The sequence below is a fragment of the Sceloporus occidentalis genome, unplaced genomic scaffold (assembly GCF_023333645.1).
Source record: "Sceloporus occidentalis isolate IW3139 unplaced genomic scaffold, rSceOcc1.0.p SCAF_55, whole genome shotgun sequence".
Taxonomy (NCBI): domain Eukaryota; kingdom Metazoa; phylum Chordata; class Lepidosauria; order Squamata; family Phrynosomatidae; genus Sceloporus; species Sceloporus occidentalis.
The window spans coordinates 1,364,714-1,386,250 of record NW_028317035.1 but is presented as its reverse complement, the minus strand read 5'-3'; the positions used below and the strand labels follow the sequence as shown (position 1 = coordinate 1,386,250).

General features: G+C 41.4%; 1 protein-coding gene across 1 annotated transcript in view; it reads left to right on the top strand.

Annotated features, from left to right (window-relative positions):
- The window catches only part of DHRS11 (dehydrogenase/reductase 11), a 116,797-nt gene that overhangs the window by 49,605 nt on the left and 45,655 nt on the right, over positions 1-21,537 (top strand). Inside the window, exons 3-5 of the mRNA XM_089492261.1 lie at positions 15,097-15,191; positions 16,521-16,650; positions 18,458-18,550. Coding sequence (XP_089348387.1) covers positions 15,097-15,191; positions 16,521-16,650; positions 18,458-18,550 — 318 coding nt within the window. The remainder of the gene's footprint in view (positions 1-15,096; positions 15,192-16,520; positions 16,651-18,457; positions 18,551-21,537) is intronic.

Genomic DNA, 21,537 nt, shown 5'->3' with positions numbered 1-21,537 from the left:
TCTCACTGTGTCTGTGTGTGCCTTACTGTGTCTGTGTGTGCCTTACTGTGTCTGTGTGTGCCTTACTGTGTCTGTGTGTGTCTTACTGTGTTCATAGCTTATTCAGTTATTGTAATAAATATTTTAGCCCATTTTTTAGCTCAAAATATTTTTTCCTTTTTTTTTCTCCTCTAAAATCTAGGTGCGTCTTATCAGCAGGTGCGTCTTATAGAGCGAAAAATACGGTACATAAAAATGAATATGTAGTTGGTCCCCCTCTTTGCAGCTATAACAGATTTCACTCTTCTGGGAAGGCTTTCCACATGAATCTAAAAGATGTTCGATGGGGTGAGGTCAGCGCTCTGTGCAAGCCAGTCAAGTTCTTCCACATCAAACTCATCCAACCGTGTGTTTATGGACCTTGCTTTGTGTACTGGGGCACAGTCATGCTGGAATAGAAAGGGCCTTCCCCAAACTGTGCCCTCATGGTTGGAAGCATAGCATTGTCCAAAATGTCTTGGTTTGCTGAAGGGGTCATATCAAGAAATTTCTTCAGAAATACTTGAAGCCTCTTGTGCAAACCAGTCATGTAATCATGCTTGCTATAAGGTTTTGGAAAGTTTTATTCCTTCTCGGAGAAAAATCTTTATGCTACATGTTTGGCCACCAGGAGCTCCTTCTGCCCTATACTCAGAAAAGAGGCACTGAAGTTGGCGAGAGACAATTTTTGCAGTATCTCCAGAAATACGTAACCTACAGTAAAATCCTTTTTACCAACATTTACAGCAGAGAACAGTAACAAATCTCATGTGGTATGCTTCCCTTTTTACCCACAGTAAAAAAACAACTTTAAGCCGCTTGTGCGGCAGCAGATGTGTAATAACGCTTGCTATAAGGTTTTTGGAAAGTTTTATTCCTGCTGGGAGAAAAGCTTGTGCCATTCAAGTCATCTAGCACAAACTTAACAATATCTTCAGAAATACTTTACCTACAATAAAATCTTGTGGAAAGCCTTCCAGAAGAGTCAAAGCTGATATAACTGGGGCTGAACTACATGTTAATGTCTTTGTATTTAGAATGCAATGTCATAAAGTCCCTTTTGGTGTAACACTCATATTGTGTATATGTCGGTGTCATGCTGGTTCGGAATGGTAAGTTAACCCCTCCAATCCCCTATGGACGTACCGGTACGTCCAGCCCTTCTTGCAGCATCAGGGACACATCCCTGCCGCTGCACGGGAGACCTATACTCCCCCCTGACAGCAGAAGCCGGGATCTTCTGACACATACACACAGTCCCCACACACATAAGCAGATGCACACTAACATATCCAGACACACACACACACACACACACACACACACACACACACACACACACTCACCACAAAACTCTTTTACCATGATGAAGCATCAGCTTGTCCTTAATGCAGGTTGCAATAAAGAAGTAAATCTAAACTACCTCTGGATTTACCTATTTATGCCTTGGACCGGACCAGGCTGCCATCTTTCTCCTGGATCTCCCCATGATGATACTGCTTTGTAGTAAACAATAAAATTGGCTCAAGCCTCTGCCTTATTAGAAGTAGAATAATTCACATATGTTCAGCTATTTCTATACACAAATGTGTGACACTTTATGGCTGAATGATAGGGAATTCCTTCTGAATAAGGAGTCTTTGGAGTTATGATGTCAAATACCACCTTATACTATGAAATGCAGATTTATGAGGTACAAGATATAAGCTCCATTTTTACCACAGATTAAAAAGTGCTTTGCCTAGTATTTTCTATGTCATACACCATTTATAGCATCAGTATGCTTTGGAGATAACAGACTTGCTATTTTATACATTCGGAGTAATGCATAATTTAAGGAACTTGATCACAGGTACTTTAGTGAAAGATTGCTTATGATTATTATGATTTTATGGTATGGGTAAGACAAATAAAGCAAAGCACTTGATTACAAATAATGGTCATTGTCCATACTAACTGAGGGGTAAAAAAATATATGGAAAATTCCAGTGATGCTATCGCTGTTATTTGAAAACTTCCATAAATTGTTTTATGCAATAAAGTTTTTAATTTTTGCTACTTAGAAAACCCCATTTCCCTTGTTACTCCCGGTAGCATAAGAGGTAGCTCCGCCAATCCGAAAAGATTTAAACCCCCAGAACTTCCCCCTTACCCATAGTTCTTTCCTGCCCTATCTGGGTAGGTGCATCCCCCGTTTGTTATTTTTCAGAGCTTGTGGGAGAGCTCTCCTGTCCAGTGCTGCAGTCTTGCTTTGGGTAGCGGGCAAGCGCCTTGCCGTTTAACCCTCTCCGGTCCGGTCCTCGGGAGGATCGTGTTTACTGGAGCAGGGTAAGGGCTCCCTCACGCAGGATCCTCGGTGGGACTCTAGCTTACTTACCTTTAGCAGACCTTGGGTGGGCTAGCTTGAAGCAGGACGCCGGGACTCCGCTTCAGACTGCCGGCGATTTCAGCCACAAGGCGTCTGATCCTCACAGTGACGTGCTTCCGGTTCCATCTCAGTCTGCCAGGAGGCGTCTGAGGTCAGGAAGGGGCAGATCTGTAAGCAGCGGTTTCTGGACCTTTTTTCCTGTGTTTTGGTAAGGTTTTTATATTTATTAGCTTGTACCGCTTTTAGCTTGCAGTTTACTTCTGATGAAGATTCCTGGCTTCCTGAGATTTTCTGTTCTGGTGTTTTTCTGCCTCTTAACCCAAGCACAATATAAGTCTATGGGAGTCTGTCTGCTTTTGTTTTTTTTTAATTTGTTTTTAACCGTCTCCTGTCCTTCATTATTAGGATAGATAAGCCAGATAAGCTAGACCTCCCTGAAGAATCACCAGCTCCTAGGAAGGCTACGTCCAAGACGAAACATTTTGCCTGTAAAAACTGCAAGGCTGTGTTGTCTGACGCCTCTAGGAAATTTTGCTCATCCTGCCTCAAAGCCAGAGAGGAGTCCATTTCAGAATTCAGGAATGGATAAAGGCTGAACTCCAGCTTTGCCTCAGCCTAAATCTGTGGGCCCTGACCCTCTGCCTGGGTTCCGGTCCTCAGGTCAGAATCCTTCAGGCTCTGAAAAGGAATGGCATATGGAGGATCCCGAATCCCTGGAGGATGGGGAGCTATCGGAAGAATCCTTTTTCTTTCCAGCAGAAAGCTGGTTACTGCAGTAAGGGCCACTCTAGATCTGGAAAATTGACCAATGTAAGGCTCCGGAAAGAAGGCTAACCACCTCTAAAAGGTTTTCCAGACTCTTCCCTTTTCCAGACGATTTCTCTGAGCTCTGTTCAGTCCCAAAATTGATGCTCCAGTGGCCAGAGCCACCGAAAGATCAGCTATTCCTTTAGAAGATTTCTCACATTTTTCGGATCCCATGGACAGGGAGGGGCAGCTAAGAGATCTTTTGAAGCCTCAGCAGCTATCTTTAAACCAGGCATTGCAGCAGCCTCAGTAGCTAGAGCGATGCGCTTATGGCTTAAAAAAATTGCAGATGATATCCTAGGCAGTGCAGGAGAAGAGGATATTCTCTGTGGCATCTCAGATGTGAAAAGCGCTGCTGATTTTTTTTATGTGACTCGGCTATGGAATCCGTACGCATGGCTGCTAGGGTTGTTGGTTGTGTCTAGAAGGGCTCTGGCTCAAACTCAGCTTCCAAACAACATTTGTGCGGGATCCCCTTTTCTGGAAAAGATCTGTTTGAGAAGGATCTGAAAACTTCTTTGGAAAAGGCTACTGGGGATAAGTACTTCTTGCCTAAACGTAAACCCTTTCCACGTTTCCGTCCGAATCCGTTCAAGTCTTCCAAAGGTCAATATTCCAGACCCCAGGCTCCGTTTTGTGACAGACCTTATGGTTCCAGGTTTTGACCCTTCCGTGGTAGAGGCAGACCCTCTTCATCTAAACACGAAGATGGAGCCACAAAGAAACTATGACGCCAGAGAGAATTTTATGATGTCTACTCCTCCTGCGGACCCTTCCAGGAGAAAGGCGCTTTTGGATCTGGTGCAGGATTTTGTCAAGAAACAAGTACTGATCCCAGTGCCTGCTGCACAAAGAGGAAGATGTGTTTACATCCACATCTTCGTGGTTCCCAAACCATCAGGAGACTTCAGGCTTGTCATAGACCTCAAGTTTCTAAATCGATTTGTGACTTACAGAAAGTTCAGGATTCTATTAAATCCACCTGGGAACTTCTTTCCGAAGGGGATTTCCTGGCTACTCTCGATCTTCAAGATGCCTATCTCCATGTTCCGATCAGGCAAGATTCTCAGAGGTTCCTTCGGGTGGCCATCCCGTCTACATTAGGGACTCTTCACTTCCAGTTCCAAGCCCGTCCTTTCGGTCTCACTTCAGCACTGAGAATTTTCACAAAACTACTATCAGGGGTCGTGGCTTTCCTAAGGAAAGAAGGAATCAAGGTAGTCCTGTACCTAGATGACTGGCTTCTGGCAGCAGATTCTCCAGATTGTCTATCTCAGCAGATCCACAGGACTGTTTCCATGCTTCAGGATTTGGGATGGATTGTCAATTTTCGAAAGTCCCATCTGCTTCCCACCAGAATAATTCCCTTCCTGGGGTTTATCCTGGACACTGTGTCAAAGATTTGCCGGTGAACAAAATTCAGAACATCCAGTCTGAGGCTTCTCATGCGCCTTCTCGGACTGATGGTATCTACAAGGCCTGCCATGGCATGGGTCCTTCTGCATATCCCTCCTCTACAATATTTTATCCAGAAGTCACGGGATCGATCCATTCCGGCACTCTCAAGGAAGGTTTCTCTTCCTCCCAGCGTTCGTTCTTCCCTCAGATGGTGGGTTCAGGTGAAAAGGCTGGGTTCAGGCCTGGTCTGGACCGAGCCGACTTGGACAGTCGTTTCCACAGACGCCAGTTTATCCGGTTGGGGAGCAAGGATGGACAAAGAATTCTGTCAAGGTTTTTGGTCCAACTACGAGCGCCATCTTCATATCGATATGCTGGAGCTTCTGGCAGTTTGGAAAGCACTCCTCTCATGGCCGTTCCAGGCTGCGAGGAAATGCGGTAAGAATTCTATCAGACAATCGCACGACAGTGGCTTTCCTGAACAAACAAGGAGGCACAAGAAGTCTTCAGTTGGGAAGTCTTCTTCAGAAGATCGGGAAGTGGGCCGAATTTCATCTTTCTCACCTTTCAGCCGTGTTCATTCATGGGAAGGAGAACATCACTGCAGATTTCCTAAGCAGAAGTTCTGTTCTTCAAGGAGAGTGGAGCCTGAGCTATGCGATATTTCAACAGATCACAAAGATCTGGAGAATCCCAGAGATCGCCCTCATGGCTACAACACCCATCAAGAAACTCCTGTTTTATTCTCTGTCAGCAGCAGGCAATCCTTTAGCTCGTGATGCCTTTTCTCAGATTTGGGCTTTCGATCTGGGTTACATCTTTCCCCCTTTTTTCCTCTCCTTACCAGAGTTCTCCGGAAAACCAAGAGGGACAGATGTTGGGTGATTCTAATAGCTCCCGACTGGCCCAAAAGAATTTGGTACCTGGAGTTGATCCGTCTGTCCATAGAGAGCCCACTAAGGTTGGAGAACAAACCAGACCTGCTCCATCAGGGGCCTGTCCTCCACCCAAATCCGGCCTGTTTCAGTTTATCAGCATGGCTCCTGAAAGGGAGACTTTGGTTCAGGCAGGTCTCTCTAAAGAACTATCTGTAACCTTGATGAAGAACCGGCGAGAATTTACCAATTCTCCTTCCAATGATAAGATCCGCAAGTACTTCTCCTTATGGTGTTCGGGGTCCTGTTGTCTCTATCAGCAACGTCCTAGATTTCCTCCTGGCAGGTTTCCATAAGGGTCTGTCTCCAGCCTGAAGGTCCATGTTGCAGCCCTCAGCTCCCTGTCATCCGAACAGTTAGACACACACCCTTGGATATCACGTTTTATGAAGGCTATCGCTAGAATTCGTCCATTCAAGAGGCCGCTAATGTCCTCCTGGGACTTGAATTTTGTCCTATCCAGCCTTACTTCTCCTCCCTTCGAGCCTCTCGGGGATATTCCGATCAAGATTCTCACCTGGAAGGTGGTCCTACTGGTGGCTTTAACATAAGCTAGAAGAACAGCTGAGATTCAGACTCTATCCATTTGAAAACCTCACCTCCATTATTTTTTCTATAGAGTAGCTCTCCGTACTCCGGATTTTCCATGTCACCTTTCCATTATCATCAGGATATTGTCCTTCCGGTCTTCTGTCCTCACCCTGGTAATGACAAGGAACGCCGTCTCCATTGCTTGGATGTACGCAGGTGTTTGGAAGTCTATCTACAGAAGACTCCTCCATGGAGAAGGTCTTCAAATCTATTTGTCTCCTTTTCTGGAAGTAGAAAAGGTCTTGGAGTTTCGACATTCTCTATAGCTAGATGGCTGATTTCCGCTATTTCTCATGCCTACATATTGGCCGGCAAAGAACCTCCCTCTGATCTCAAGGCTCATTCCACTCAGGCGGTCGCGATATCTTGGGTCGAGGCTTCTGGAGTGCCTATTGAACAGATTTGCAAAGCTGTGGAATGGAAGAATGCGCATACCTTTTATAAAACATTACCGTCTGCAATCCACTGATCTGAGCGATGCCAGATTCGGTAGAAGAGTCTCGGAGTCCGTTTTGTCTTACCCTCCCTAAGTGTCTTTTTTATATCTCCTATGCTACCGGAAGTAACAAGGGAAACATTAAATTCTTACCTGAGAATTTCCTTTCCGGTAGCAATTTTTGTTGCCCTCCCTAAATAAAGGCTTTTTTGTTTACCGTATTTGGTCTTTTGTATTCACTGTGGGTAAGGGGGAGGTTTAAATCTTTCCTGCCCTATTCGGATAGCGGAGCAATCTCCTATGCTACCAGGAAGTAACAAGGAAAGGAAATTCTCAGGTAAGAATTTAATGTTTCTCTTTGATTAGATTCCAGCAGATCTGACTTTAGTAGCAGCAATGTCTTCAGGTACACATACAAAACGATAATGATGGTGACCCTATATGAGTAAGCATTTAAGAGATTAAGATATACAAAACCTTAAGGTTCTGTCACTGAATATGAAATGTATTTTAGTTTACTGGATTGAAGTCTAGGCCATAATTACCTAGGAATACTTCAACTTGTTCCACATGATGAGAATATGGGGAGTGTTAATAATTAAGTTAATGTCATTAGAGCAACTGGTTTGATACTAAAAGTCTGTCCAGGTTTGGCTATTTGCCTGGAACTGGTAACATATTTTTCCCTTTGTTGTTTCTCAGCCAGATTGATTATATAAATTTCACAGAAATATAAAGCAAACTATTGTAGTAAGAGGTACGAATATGAGCGTTTGAAGTGACCACTCACGATTTGGTCACTGATTGTTATAGCATTACAGAAGGATGATAAAAGGATGGATGTTTTGACACTTCATTTTTTTCTACATTTTTTTTTTTTTTTTTTAGTACAAATATATGACTTTTTGACTTTACCGTCAAAATACTTTTTCTTTGGCGCAGTTACTGAAATTCCAATAGTTGGGTTGCAATGGCAGAGAAAACAGTTTGACTCCTGTATAAGCCTGTCTCCTGAATCCTAAAACATTACCCCCCCATCCAAATAGACAAAGTTTAATTTCCTAACCATTTGATCCATTGTTGTAGTTTAAAGAATAGCTCACCAAAAAATCCAATGTGGGCTTCAAGTAATATTTCCTATATCACCTGAAAAGGCAGCGAGTGGGACCATCCATAGTGGGTTCATCTTGGTAGGAGGTGGTATTTTTAAAATATGGAGAGCTGTAGGAAAATGTATAAACCCATGGGGGTGCATGGTTGGCAAACTGCATTTAACAATATGTGTCAGCCTTTCCTTTTCTATTAAATATGGAAGCTTCCTCCTGGAAGGAGAAGTAGCTACTGATAAGACACAGACCTTTTCACATCATGTGGAAAACAACTTTCATTACCCTCAGCCAGGATTAGAACAAGAGTTATCGGAGTTGTTGCCCTCAGAAGCTGGTGCATCAGACGGTCAAAAAGGTTGGCATACTTGTAGACATTAATATTTTGTACCCATATATTGCTTTACCATAATTATGGAATTTAACCTTTGTTATTTGTGTTATGTTGTATATTGTCACCTATGTGAGCTGCATGTGCAATCTATTTGTATACTGTACGATCTCATCTCATGGATACATTTACTAAGGTGGTGGTGGTGGAAAGCTTTTGACAAAACTATTTACTGTTTGTTTCTTTTACTGTGTGTGATGTATATGATAGTATGATAGTATGGTGTGATGGGGTGTACAGGTCGCCCTAAACTTAGGTTTGTATGAAAAGCTTTACTTGCCCTGAAAAAATATTCAATATTAAAGTGTAAACTAACTTGATCCAGCCTCCTGCTGGAAAAATGTGCCCTGAACATGACATTCAAAGGATTACAGGGGACACCAAGCCATCATATGAATTAAAGTTCATATGATAGGTATAATGTCCATTTACATTTTTATTTTTAAATCCTGTTTCAGATATTTTTTGTCAGGCCTTTTAAAGCTTGATGTTATGACAAAAACAGTCAATAGAAGACCACAGCTTTTAAAACTGACAATAAATCTATATGTGAACCATGGAATTCCAAAGTTTTCTTTCTTTGCTCAAATTTCTTGGTGTGCAAAGGGTGTTCCCTTGATGTGTTAATTATTATTTAGAGCTATTAACTTGAATGAACCCTGGTGAACTCGCGTTATTGAGTAAGTATACAGTGTTTCTGTGCTATAGCGAATATGCACTTTGGATTCATTCCACTGGCCAGATTTCTGCATTTTTTCCCATCATTGATGGTTGCTAAATTATATGCCATTGTCCAAATAGCTATTCGGAAAGACATACATCATTATTTAAAAACACAGTCCTACTTTCTTTTTTTTTTATTTCTAATGGAAGCACACTTTTGTTGTGTTCTTCGGTTATGCATTTGATAAGCTGAGGCAGAAAGTCTTTTACAGGCCTTGGCAGCACCTATCTGCTTTTAAGGCAGCAGGTGAACACCTTGTGTTCTCTGTAATCTTATCATAGTGGCCAAAGGCTATTGGCATTAATGGGTGCAGCCATTATCATTGTTATTTGTGTTGGAAACCAATACTGTTACTGTGAAGAGTTTTTAAACCTGTCGCATTATAGAATGATTTATTTTCACCAATCTGCCAGGCAACACCCTCTAACTCAAGTTATCTCCCTTTTTAACTGACCCATTGAATAGTGGCACTGCAGGGAGCCAGATCGGCCAAACAGACTATTAGCTTCCTGTTACACAGTAGAGTGGCTGCCTCCCCTGTCTTGAATATGCCACTGTTCTTGCAGTACATAAAAATAGGTTGTGCTTATATCCATACCTGGGAACTTCTGGGAGGTCCCGCTGACGTCGGTGGGAAACACCCCCATTTAAATGGAAAATGGGCGGGGAGCGTCTAGGAGAGGCGGTGCTTCACCTGGCAATCTCTGGGCAAACCCGGAGAGTTCCCAGGTATGCTTATATCATATGCAACATTATGCTCCAAACCTACAAAGTAGCATAACTATGCAAAGTTCTAGATGCAGCATTAGCTGCCAGTTAATTAACCTAAGATGCAGTTTTGAAATGTAAGCCACTGCTCCTTAACCCCTTGATGACAATTGCCGGTCCGGGCACGTCACGGAAATTCATGTCGATAACGACAAATGACGTGCCAGGACCGGCACGTCATTAAACGGGTGCAGAAAGCGATCTATTTTCGCTTTCTGCACCGAAACGGCGTTGCTGTAATGCCTCGACCTCGAGGCATTCAGCAACGCCATTATCGGCACAAAGGGGCCATCTCTGGCCCCTCCCCGGGGCGTTAACATCCGCCATACTTTGTATGGCGGCGGACGCCCGTTTTAAAAGCGTTTAGGAGGCGATCAACGATCGCCTCCTAAACTTAAATGGTGTCGCTGGAATGCCTCGATCAGGAGGCATCCAGCGACACCAAACACTTACCTTTGGATGGGCTGTGACCGCTCCGGAGAGCGGTCACAGCCGCAGCTGCCGGTGATCTTCGCCATCTGCAAGATGGCGGCGGTCCGGGAAAATTCAATACAGAAACAAAGTCTAAAAAGTTCGCTAGACGGTCTCCAGACCCTCTAGAGAACTCTGGCTCCACTTGCAGGTTGAATATAGGTACTGCATTCAACCATGCAAGTCAATGGAGCTGAGCTTTCTAATCACAGTGTGATTAGAAAAAATAAATTAAAAATAAAATTAATAATAATTAGAAAAAAAATAGTAAAAAAACAGTAAAATGTAAAAATAATTTCCCACTGATGTCACTATCAGGGGAACCTTCAAGTTGAAAAAAAATGTTAAAAAAAAAAAAAGGCAAAAAAAAAATATATATATAAAAAATATATTTTTGTGAGCAAGTCCTAAAATTAGCATATTAGCTTAAAACAATTCTCGCATGGAAAGAGTTAAAATACTGGCATATTAAATGCCCATGGGGTGTCTACTTTTAAAAAATGGATGATTTGATGGGGTAAATTGAATTGGCCGGGTTCAACAAGGTCCCAATTAACACGGGGGGGGGGAAGGATGGCCACACATCTAATTTCCAATTAGAAAAATGCACACGTACCAAATGTGGCCTTTTAGTTCCCCCCAAAAATGACAAACCCATGCATGTGGGGTATCACTGTACTCAGGAGATGTTGCTGAACACATATTGGTGTGTCGTGTGACAGCGGCATATACCAGGAGCTGTAAATTCATACATAAAGTAGGTGTGTGTGTGGGAAAAATACACACACAAAAATACTACTGCAAACTTTAAAAAAATGCTGGTGGTAAAATGTGTGCATGCAAAGAGTTAAAATACCAGCATTTAAAATACCCTGGGGTGTCTAGTTTTCAAAAATATATGGTTTTGTTGGGCATACTGAAATGGCCCGGCTCAAAGATGTACCAAATAGGGCACGGGCAGTGGATCCCCAAATGCCAAAGTTCAACATTGAAAAATGTGCATGCCCCAAATGTGGCTCTTTTGCCCCCGAACAGCCAGGCAAAATCATTCATGTGGGGTATCACTGCGCTCAGGAGATGTTGCTGAACACATATTGGGGTGTTTTGTGATAGTGACATATACGAGAACTTTTTAATTCATACCTGAAGTAAAATGTGTGTGACAAAACAAATGGAAAAAAATGACTATCACAAAGTTTGACAAAGACTGGTGGTAGATATGGTGCATGGAAAGAGTTAAAATACTAGCATTTGAAATACCCTGGGGTGTCTAGTTTTCAAAAATATATAGCTTTATTGGGCACACTGAAATGGCCCGGCTCAAAGATGTACCAAATAGGGCATGGGCAGTGGATCCCCAAATGCCAAAGTGCAACATTGAAAAATGTGCATGCCCCAAATGTGGCCCTTTTGCCCCCAAACAGCCAGGCAAAATCATTCATGTGAGGTATCGCTGTACTCAGGAGATGTTGCTAAACACATATTGGGGTGTTTTTTGATAGTGACATATACCAGAACCTGTTTATTTATACCTAAAGTAAAATGTGTGTGAAAAAACAAATGCAAAAAAATTACTACCATAAAGTTTGACAAAGGCTGATGGTAGAATAAGTGCTTGGAAAGGGTTAAAATACCAGCATTTGGAATACCCTGGGCTGTCTAGTTTTCAAAAATATATGACTTGATGGGGTAAATTGCATGGGCCGGCTTCAAAGATACCCGAAATGGCACATGGGGGGAAGAATTACCAGATTTGGAAAAAATGGCTTTGAAATAGCAAAACGGTACCTGTACTTATTGCTCCATAACGTGCAGAAAAAAGCAAAAAAACATAAAAACATTGGGTATTTCTAAACTCAGGACAAATAGTAGAATCTATTTAGCAGGTTTTTTTATTACCTTTTATAGATGAGTAAAAGATTTTTCAACTAAAAGTTAGAAACAGTCATTTTTTTCAAAATTTTTCACCATATTTTATACTTTTTTTAATAGTAAATAATATGATACAATCAAAACAATGTCATCTAAAGAAAGCCCTTCTTGTCCTGAAAAAAACAATATCTAATGTGTGTGGGTTCAGTAAACGGGAAAGAAGAAAATTACAGCTAAACACGAGCAGCGCAGAAATGTTAAAACGGCCATTGTCACGAAGGGTACAAAAAGTAAAATCAGCCTTTGTCACGAAGGGGTTAAAAACCATAGACATACAAATGCTGATTTGCTGTAAATCCAGGCCTGCTTGCTAGTTGCAGTATTCGGTTTTAATTCATTAGGTTTAGAGGGGTCTTAATCTTCCCCAAGCCCAACCAGAGTCAATATTTAAGATATGTATAGTATCATAAGGAATTAATGGCAAAATTGTTTATTTCTCTAAGTCGACCTGTCATTCAGAAAGGCCCACTGCCTGTAAAACACTTTATGTAAACATTGTGCTAGCAAATGTCATTTATATTGTGACACAATACCCCTTAACTTGGTATTCTGTCCAGGAATCTTTGCTCACACACAGTCTTCCAGGTTACAGAGACAGCTTAGACACAAGGAGGGTTAAATAAAAGGCTGGGGTCTGTTTTTATTTTTTTAAGACAGGCACAACAAAACAAAACAAATCAAAAACAAAATCCTTGCTCTTATAAGCGCTAACAAAGTTCTCCAACCTAACTGCAGTTGGACGGCTTATCCGTTACCAACAATACAGGTATCAATAATTTTAGCTGCTCTCTCCCTCTCTCTCATGGAGCCAAATTATCTCTCTGTGCTGAGATCAAGAGGCTATTTAACTGCCTCTCCCATTAATGAGTGAATGCAGGTGAGTACTATTGAGCGTGTGTGCGAATCCTTGGACTGGATTCCCACCTGCTGCTCATAAACTGTGGAGTGGAGCGCTGGCCCGCCCTACTCTCCAAGTGCTCCCCTCAGGGACCCGAAAATACACTATTTATCATGGAAACACAATTCCAAACATCTCCCTGGGGCTGGTAAAAACTACTGAGGGTAGCCACCCTGCAAAATATAAGGTGGTATATACACTCCCTCCATTATTAATCCATGCTTTCTGCATACCTCCCGACATTTAAAAATGTGAAAGAGTGCTGGGGCAAAGTGTGGGTGCAGGGCAAAGTGCTGGGGCAAAGTGTGAGTGCTGGGGCAAAGTGCGGGTGCAAAGTGTGGGTGCAGGGCAAAGTGTCGGTGCTGGGGCAAAGTGTGGGTGCAGGGCAAAGTGTGAGACTGAGTGCTGGGCAAAGTGCTAGAGCAAAGTGTGGGTGCAGGGGCAAAAAAAGTCCTGGCTCCTAACTTTTTTAGCTGGCTCCTAGATTTATAACAAATTTGTCAAGCCCTGATCTATATCAAAGCCCCAGCTAGGTAATATCGCACAGTAACATGCATTATCTATATCAGAGCCCCAGCCAGGTAATATCACACAGTGACATGCTTTATCTATATCAGAGCCCTTCACTTGATTTCTCCTGCCCTCCTTACATTATTGCCCCTACATCCCTTGCACCTACCGGATTTCAACAACAAAACTTTCCAAAGCACCACTTTGAACCTACGGTTCTTGCCAGAGCACCCAGTTAGCACACCCTTGCTGCCTGAGCATCATTGGAAATGCGGTTAACAGTAGATAAAGCTTCATATGTTAGCTGTGAACAACAATTCCTATGATGCTCAGCCAGCCAGGTGTCCACCATGATGCTGGCTAAGCATCATTGGAAGAGTAGTCCACAGCAGAAGAGATTTTTTTTTTTAGAATTACAAAAAAAAATTCTTTTTAAAACTATTATTAAATTTTTCCTTAACGATAACGGAATACCACATTATTATTAATATATTTTAACATCGGCATCGAGGCATTACAGCAACACTGTTTAAGCTTGTTTTACTGAAATGACGTGTCAGGCACGTCATAGGTCGTTAGTGACATGCCTAACCCGTCATCCCCACGTTAAGGAGTTAAGTAAATGGGAAAGAAGAAAATTACTGATAACCACAAGCACCACAGAAATGTTAAAACACCCATTGTCACGAAGGGTACACAAAATAAAACCAGCCATTGTCACAAAGGGGTTAAAATACTGTGTAGGAAACTTTATCTGGCAACAACTTATCAGTATCTGTTTTTTTGTAAAACTTGACAGTTAAATATCCCCTTACATTGACATGACACCCCTATAGATCTACAGGTACGTCTATAAAAAAAAAAAAAGGTAGTATGCCCTTGAATGTTACTTTTTTTCACAGCCTTGCATCGCTGGCATACTGTTGACAAATCAGGTGTAACAGCGGTCATCTTGACTGCTGGTACACCACTACAATATGAATGCCTGAGATTGCTGCTCCCTCTGCCGGCTAATATAAAACGATGCCATTAAAAAAAGTGCCCCAATATGCCTTTAGCTAAACCACTATAAGTTAATAAAAATATTAAAGAAAAACCCTTTAATACCTTTTACTACTTAAGCCAATGGGAACAAAAAAAATACAATATAGTATATAGTAAAAGGATGGATGTGCCTCTATATACCGTATTTTCTGGCGTATAAGATGACTTTTTAACCCGTGAAAATCTTCTCGCCGGGTATTGAAACTTACCGAGCTGGAGAATCCCACGAAGCCCCTAACGTATCTCTAGGGGATGGGCGAGCAGAGAAGCCGCCTCCCCTGGGTCGGTCTTCAGGGCCGCCGCGCGTGCAAGATCGTGATCTCCCCAACTAGCCATGATCAGCGGGCGCCCGATGAGCAGGGCTGGTTGGGGAGATCATAACCTCCCTCTAACTAGCCCAACATTAGGAAGCTCGAGGTCTGGCACTTCAGACCTCGGCTTCCGTGCTCCCTAATCAGTATGCGCCGGCTATTGATGCCGAGTGCGGGGATGATGTCATATATGGTTTCATATGAAAGAATACATTCTGCCAAGGTTTGGACAATGCTGTATTTACTTATAAAATATCTAACTTCAGTAGAATATATGGAACAACAAATAACTAATAAGAATGATATTTAGCTAAAAGTCTCTTCCTTAAGATACATTAGTTTGTTTTCCCTCTGTAATTGACTGTAATGCCTTTTGTTTTTGGTACAGGTCAATGTCCTTGCAGTAAGTATCTGCACTCGTGAGGCTTATCAATCCATGAAGGAGAGGAATGTGGATGATGGTCACATCATAAACATCAATAGGTAGGAAAGGCTGCAGCCTTGTCTAAAGGGAGGAGATAAGATGACAGATCATGAACAAATCATTTATTATTTGAATGACTAATTAATTTGGTATTGTTTTATCACGCTACATGTCTGCAGTCCCTTATTACTATATCTGTTTTGTCTTGCATGCTCAAATCATCATCTAGTTTACATTACATTTTTTTTTTATTTGGCGTACTGTATAATTTGTTTCACTCCATTTATGGAAAATATTGTTTTGTGTCAGGTTTACATACTGCAGCTGGTGCTAATGTGGCTATTTATCATTTAGCATATTTTGACTAAATGTGCCCCTTCAGATCAGCTGTATTTTTGGCTTTGTTAATAAGATGGGTTTAGGTGTTGAGAGTTGTCTAAGTAACCAAACTTCATGGTAGTTCTGGAGTCTTTCATCTATTTCTTTGTGGGAGGTGTTCTAGCCGTGACCAAATGACACATGTATAAATGCCTAGAAAAAATGCATGAAATGCAAAAGAAATTGTTTTAATGTGTAAATATGGCAAATATTTTTGTTTTGGTATCAAAACCCAATTAGACCATGGTATGTCTCCATTGGGCTGCTGTCCTGTGGTTAGCACTAGAAAATGAATGGCTCCAATATTGCTAGCTGAATCAACTTAATATGTTTTGCTGTATTTGATATTTCCTATGTAAACAGACACAGGGATTTTAAACCTTCCAACATGCCTATGCTCATAAGTCTTGCATTTCTTTGCTTTGTATCTATTGTTGTTGTTGTTGTTATTATTATTATTATCATCATTTAAACTGCAAACTTGGAATACACTAGTAATACACTCTGAAGGAGTCCTTGTAATGTTTATTGTCAAAGTCTTACTTTACTAAAATGAACATCCAGAATTTGGTGCTTTTCATTGACTTGTTTATTTATGGGTTAAAACCATGATATTTGGTTATTTACACTTTAATTTTGATATGGGATTTGTGGGACAAGCAAAACCAATTTTAGGCAGTATAATATTTACAATTGTTTGCATGGCTTAATTTTTTTTAGTTTAGTTTCCACAAGATCTTTTGTTTCCATTCACTTGTTATGGTCCATGTCAGCGATCATTACTAAGTCAATTTGCTTCCAATGAAGAAAAATGAAGTAGTGCATTTTTTCATTCATGTATTAATTTTCAATTGAGCATCTCCTAATCCTCATGGGTTAAAGAAAATGTCATGTTCTCATCAGAGAGTAGGTATGTATTTTCCCTTTGGATTAATTCAATTAAATAGCAAATTTACATCTAAATAGGAATGTGCCTATTTCTGAGGAACTTTTTTCATGTTACTTCTCAGCATGAGTGGACACAGAGTTCTTCCTAATTCAGTAACACACTTTTATTCGGCAACTAAGTATGCTGTCACTGCCATGACAGAAGGCCTTAGACAAGAACTTCGAGAAGAACAGAGTCATATCAGAGCCACTGTAAGTCTGTTTTAATAATTTGTATTACCAACAGGGTGATCTTTTGCATATATGCATTTGTGTGTGTGTGTGTGTATGTATGTATATATGTATATATATATGTATATATATATATATATATACACTATATGGACAGTGGTATTGGGACACCCCACCATTACACTAATAGGGACTTTGATAGACCTGAATATGTAGTTGGTCCCCCTTTGCTGCTATAATAGCTTCAACTCTTCTCAGAAGGCTTTCCACTAGTGTTTTGTGGGATTTTTTGCCCATTCTTCTAGTAGAGCATTTGTGAGGTCAGGGACTGCTGTTGGACATCAATCTATTCCAGTTCATCCTAAATGTTTTCAATGTGGTTATGGTCAGGGCTCTGTGCAGGCCACTCAAGTTCTTCTACACCAAACTCATCCAACCATGTCTTTATGGACCTTGCTTTGTGCATTGGGGCAAAGCAAACTTGAAATGTCTTGGTATGCTGAAGCATTAAGATTTCCCTAGAATGGAAGTAAGGGGCCTAACCTGACCCCGGAAAAACAGCCCCACATCATTATCCCTCCTCCACCAAACTTTACAGTTGGCACAGTACCTTCAGGCAGGTAACATTCTCCTGACATCCGCCAAATCCAGCCCCACTGATCAGACTGTCAAACAGAGAAGCATGATTTGTCACTCCACATTACAAGACTAAATCTGACTCTTGCCATTGTACTTGGTGATGTGAGGCTTGCATGCAGCTTCTCTGCCATGGAAACCCATCCCATGAAGCTCCTGCCGCACAGTTTTTGTGTTGATACCAATGTTGGTTGAAGTTTGAAACTCTTTAGCTATGGAATCAGCAGAGCGTTGCATATCAGCACTCAGTGACCCTGCTCTGTGAATTTACTTGCTTCATGACTGCTGTTCCTAAACGTTCCCACTTTCCAATAATGCCACTTACAGTTGACTGTAGAATATCTAGCGGGGTATTACATTTCACAAATTGACTTATTGCAAAAGTGGCATTTTATCACAGTACTATGCTTAAATTCACTGAGCTCTCCAGAACGACCCATTTTTTCACAAATGTTTGTAAATGCAGATTGCATGGCTAGGTGCCAATGTGACAATGGGTCTGATTGAAACACCTGAATTCAATAATTAACAGGTGTGTCCCAATACTCTTGTCCAGATAGTGTGTGTGTGTGTATGTATGTATGTATGTGTGTGTGTAATATATATATATATATATTTAGCTGTTTTCAAGGGAAAACAAGGAATTTCTAGATCTGCTAACATAATTGAAAAAGGGTTTTCTGATCAATTTGCCTTCTAAAATGATAAACTTGGATTAGCTAGCACAACTTGCCATTGGAACACAGGAGTGATAAAGGCCCTCTCTGCCTACACTGTATTTCTGATCGAGTTCATGTTATTTTAATTGACCTAATTTGCCTTTCTTTCAAACAAGAACATTTAAGTGACCCCAAACCATTAAATTGTAGTGTGTACACATGTATTAAATGTATATTGTAAGTAAAAATACTTTCAGTATTATGTTTTATTTTTTTTACCTTATTAGGCTTTGCAGCATTGTTTCAATAGCAATTTAAATTGTACATAATGTGAATTTCATGTTAGCTTCTCTGCATTGCGCTCATATTTTCAGTTTGCTCTCCTGACAGAGGAAGGCTTCATTATTGGTCCCTATCACAAAAGTGATCCTTAATGCATTCTCTGTTTTCTTACTGCTAAAATGTTATGCACTTCTGTGTTTCAGAAGGAGAAAAGAACATTTTCAATCTAATGCTCTTGTTTTTGTACTTAGAGTATATCACCAGGTCTGGTAGAAACTGGATTTGCATTTAAACTCCTTGACAATGACCCGGAGAAAGCAGCTGCAACATATGAAAGTATCAAGGTAAGGAAGAGTTCAGTAGAGCCTTATGTTTGGGATGATGAAAACTGCCCCTTACATGTTGTACATAATTGCTTAAAACATTATATTGTCAAGCAACAGAACATCTGTTGCAATATTGTATACTGACAAAAATTCTAAATTGCATTTGATGTTGATAATGTAAGCTTGCGAGCAGGGCTCTCTCCACCAAATGTATCGGTTTGTCTTAGTCTGTCAATTCTTGTCTTGTCATATCCCTTGAATTTATGTATTGTATTAAGCGCTGCGTAAACTGTTGGCGCTATATAAATAAAAGATAATAATAATAATAATGGTACAGTATGTGAAAACTTAACCCTGTGAGATAACACCAAGAGTTCTTTTTGCCCCTACGTTTTTTGGTGACATTGATGGCATATCTCCACTACCTGTCAAAGTGTGCATATTATTAGGGCTGCAACTAACGATTATTTTAATAATCGATTAGTTGGCCGATTTTTTTATTTTTTTTTTTTATTTTTATTTTATTTTATTTATTTTTTTTTGGTTTTTTTTCTTCTTCGATTAATCGGATAAAAATTGCAATTTTTTTAATTTAAAATAATGTAATAAAAAACGGCCAATTTACACTTTCATCTTTTTATTGCAATGGCCTCTCGCTATTCACCTTCTTATTTTACTGACATAATAATAAAAGCTACAAGAACCCAAACACAGTGTTTCTCAAACTAGGTTTTAATACAAAGTTATTAGTAAATATTAATTCATATGTTAACTATTTTTAATATTTAATAAAAACTGAGAAAAAAGCCTTGTTTATATTTTTTTATTTACCAAACTGCCCCCAGTTATGCACATCTGACCCCCAGCTTGCCACTCTGCCCCATATATGCCTTATACCTCTTATATGCCAGAGATTCCACTGTGCCCCCGATATGCCTTATACTCCTTATATGCCAGTGATATCCAACTGAGCCCCCTGATATACCTTTTACCCCCAGATATGTCTTATACCCCCCTGATATGCCTTATAACTTCCAATATGCCACTCGCCCCCATTTATGCCTTATACCTCCCTATATGCCACTGTGCACCTTGATATGCCACTCCGCTCCCCATAAATGCCCTGCACCACCCTGAAATTCTCCCTGATTCACCACTCTGCCTCCCCCAGATATGCCACTCTGAAATTCATTATACCCCACATACACCACTCTACCTCCCCTATACACCACTCTGCCTCCTCCCCCTCCCATGCTCCACTCTGCTTCCTTCCCCCTTCCATACTCCACTCTGCCTCCTCCCCCCCCATGCTCCACTCTGCCTCCTCCCCCTCCCATGCTCCACTCTGCCTCCTCCCCCTCCCATGCTCCACTTTGCCTCCTCCCCCCTCCCATACACCACTTTGCCTCCTCCCCCTCCCATACACCACTCTGGCTCCTCCCCCTTCCATACGCCACTCTGGCTCCTCCCCCTTCCATACGCCACTCTGGCTCTGCCCCCTCCCATACGCCACTCTGGCTCTGCCCCCTCCCATACGCCACTCTGCCTTTTCCCCCTCCCATACGCCACTCTGCCTCCTCCCCCCTCCCATACTCCACTCTGCCTCCTCCCCCCTCCCATACTCCACTCTGCCTCCCCCCCTCCCATACTCCACTCTGCCTCACCCCCCCTCCCATACTCAACTCTGCCTCCTCCCCCTCCCATACACCACTCTGGCTCTGCCCCCTCCCATACACCACTCTGGCGCCTCCTCCCCCCTCCCATACTCCACTCTGCCTCCTCCCCCCCTTCCATACTCCACTCTGCCTCCTCCCCCCTCCCATACTCCACTGGGAGGGGGAGGAGCCAGAGTGGTGTATGGGAGGGTGGCTCCCATACCCCCTCTGACTCCTCCCCCCTCCCATACACCACTCTGCCTCTCTCCCGACTCCTTGGTATTTTGTGAACCTCCGTTGCTGACAGGCACTTTCACTGCAGCTTCATAGAAGCCTCAGCGTAAGTGAAGGACAGTAACAGAAGCTGTCCCCCACCAGCTGACAGAGAGGATGATCCTCTGCAGGAGACCTCGATTCTCTGTCAGCCGGTGGGGGTCGGAATAGTAAATCAGAAAAATAGCTCCATCTAGATCAGTGGTTCTCGACCCGTATATCCTCAGGATCCACATTTGTCTTTGGTCATTAAGTCGCGACCCAAAAATAATTTAATTTCTGAAACATTAAATTTGATTCCATAAAACAACTTGTGCAGTATTCCATATATATATATATATATATATATATATATATATATATATATATATATATATATATATATATTATTATTATCTTTTATTTATATAGCACCAACAGTTTACGCAGCGCTTAATACAATACATAAATTCAAGGGATATGACAAGACAAGAATTGACAGACTAAGACAAACCGATACATTTGGTGGAGAGAGCCCTGCTCGCAAGCTTACAATCTAGAGGGAAATGGGGTGACAAACATAAGGCATAGAGAAAGGGTGAGAGGTAGTGTGGTGGTTGTATCGATGACAAGGAAGTTCTAGCAGCTAAGATGATATGCTTCTCTGAAGAAGTGGGTTTTTAGATGTTTCTTGAATGTCGGGAGGGAGGGTGAATAATATATATAAGTCCGAAAATAGTTACCGGCACTCCAGGGACTTTCCAAATAACCACACAAACAACTTCGGTTTTCAAGTCAACGTTTCAGTCTTGTGAAAGTCTGAAATAAACAAAACTTAAACGTTGACTTGAAAACCGAAGTTGTTTGTGTGGTTATTTGGAAAGTCCCTGGAGTGCCGGTAACTATATTTGGACTTATATATATATATATATATATATATTATAGTAAACAGTGAAAATTATCACAGCGCTAGTGAAATGAAAGTGCCATTGAGGCAAAAATAAATAAATAAACATTGAAACATGTGAAGTAGAACTAATGGGAAAACTGGGGATGCTTTCTGCTGAGATGGTGCATAAGGGCTGTGGTGGGGTAACG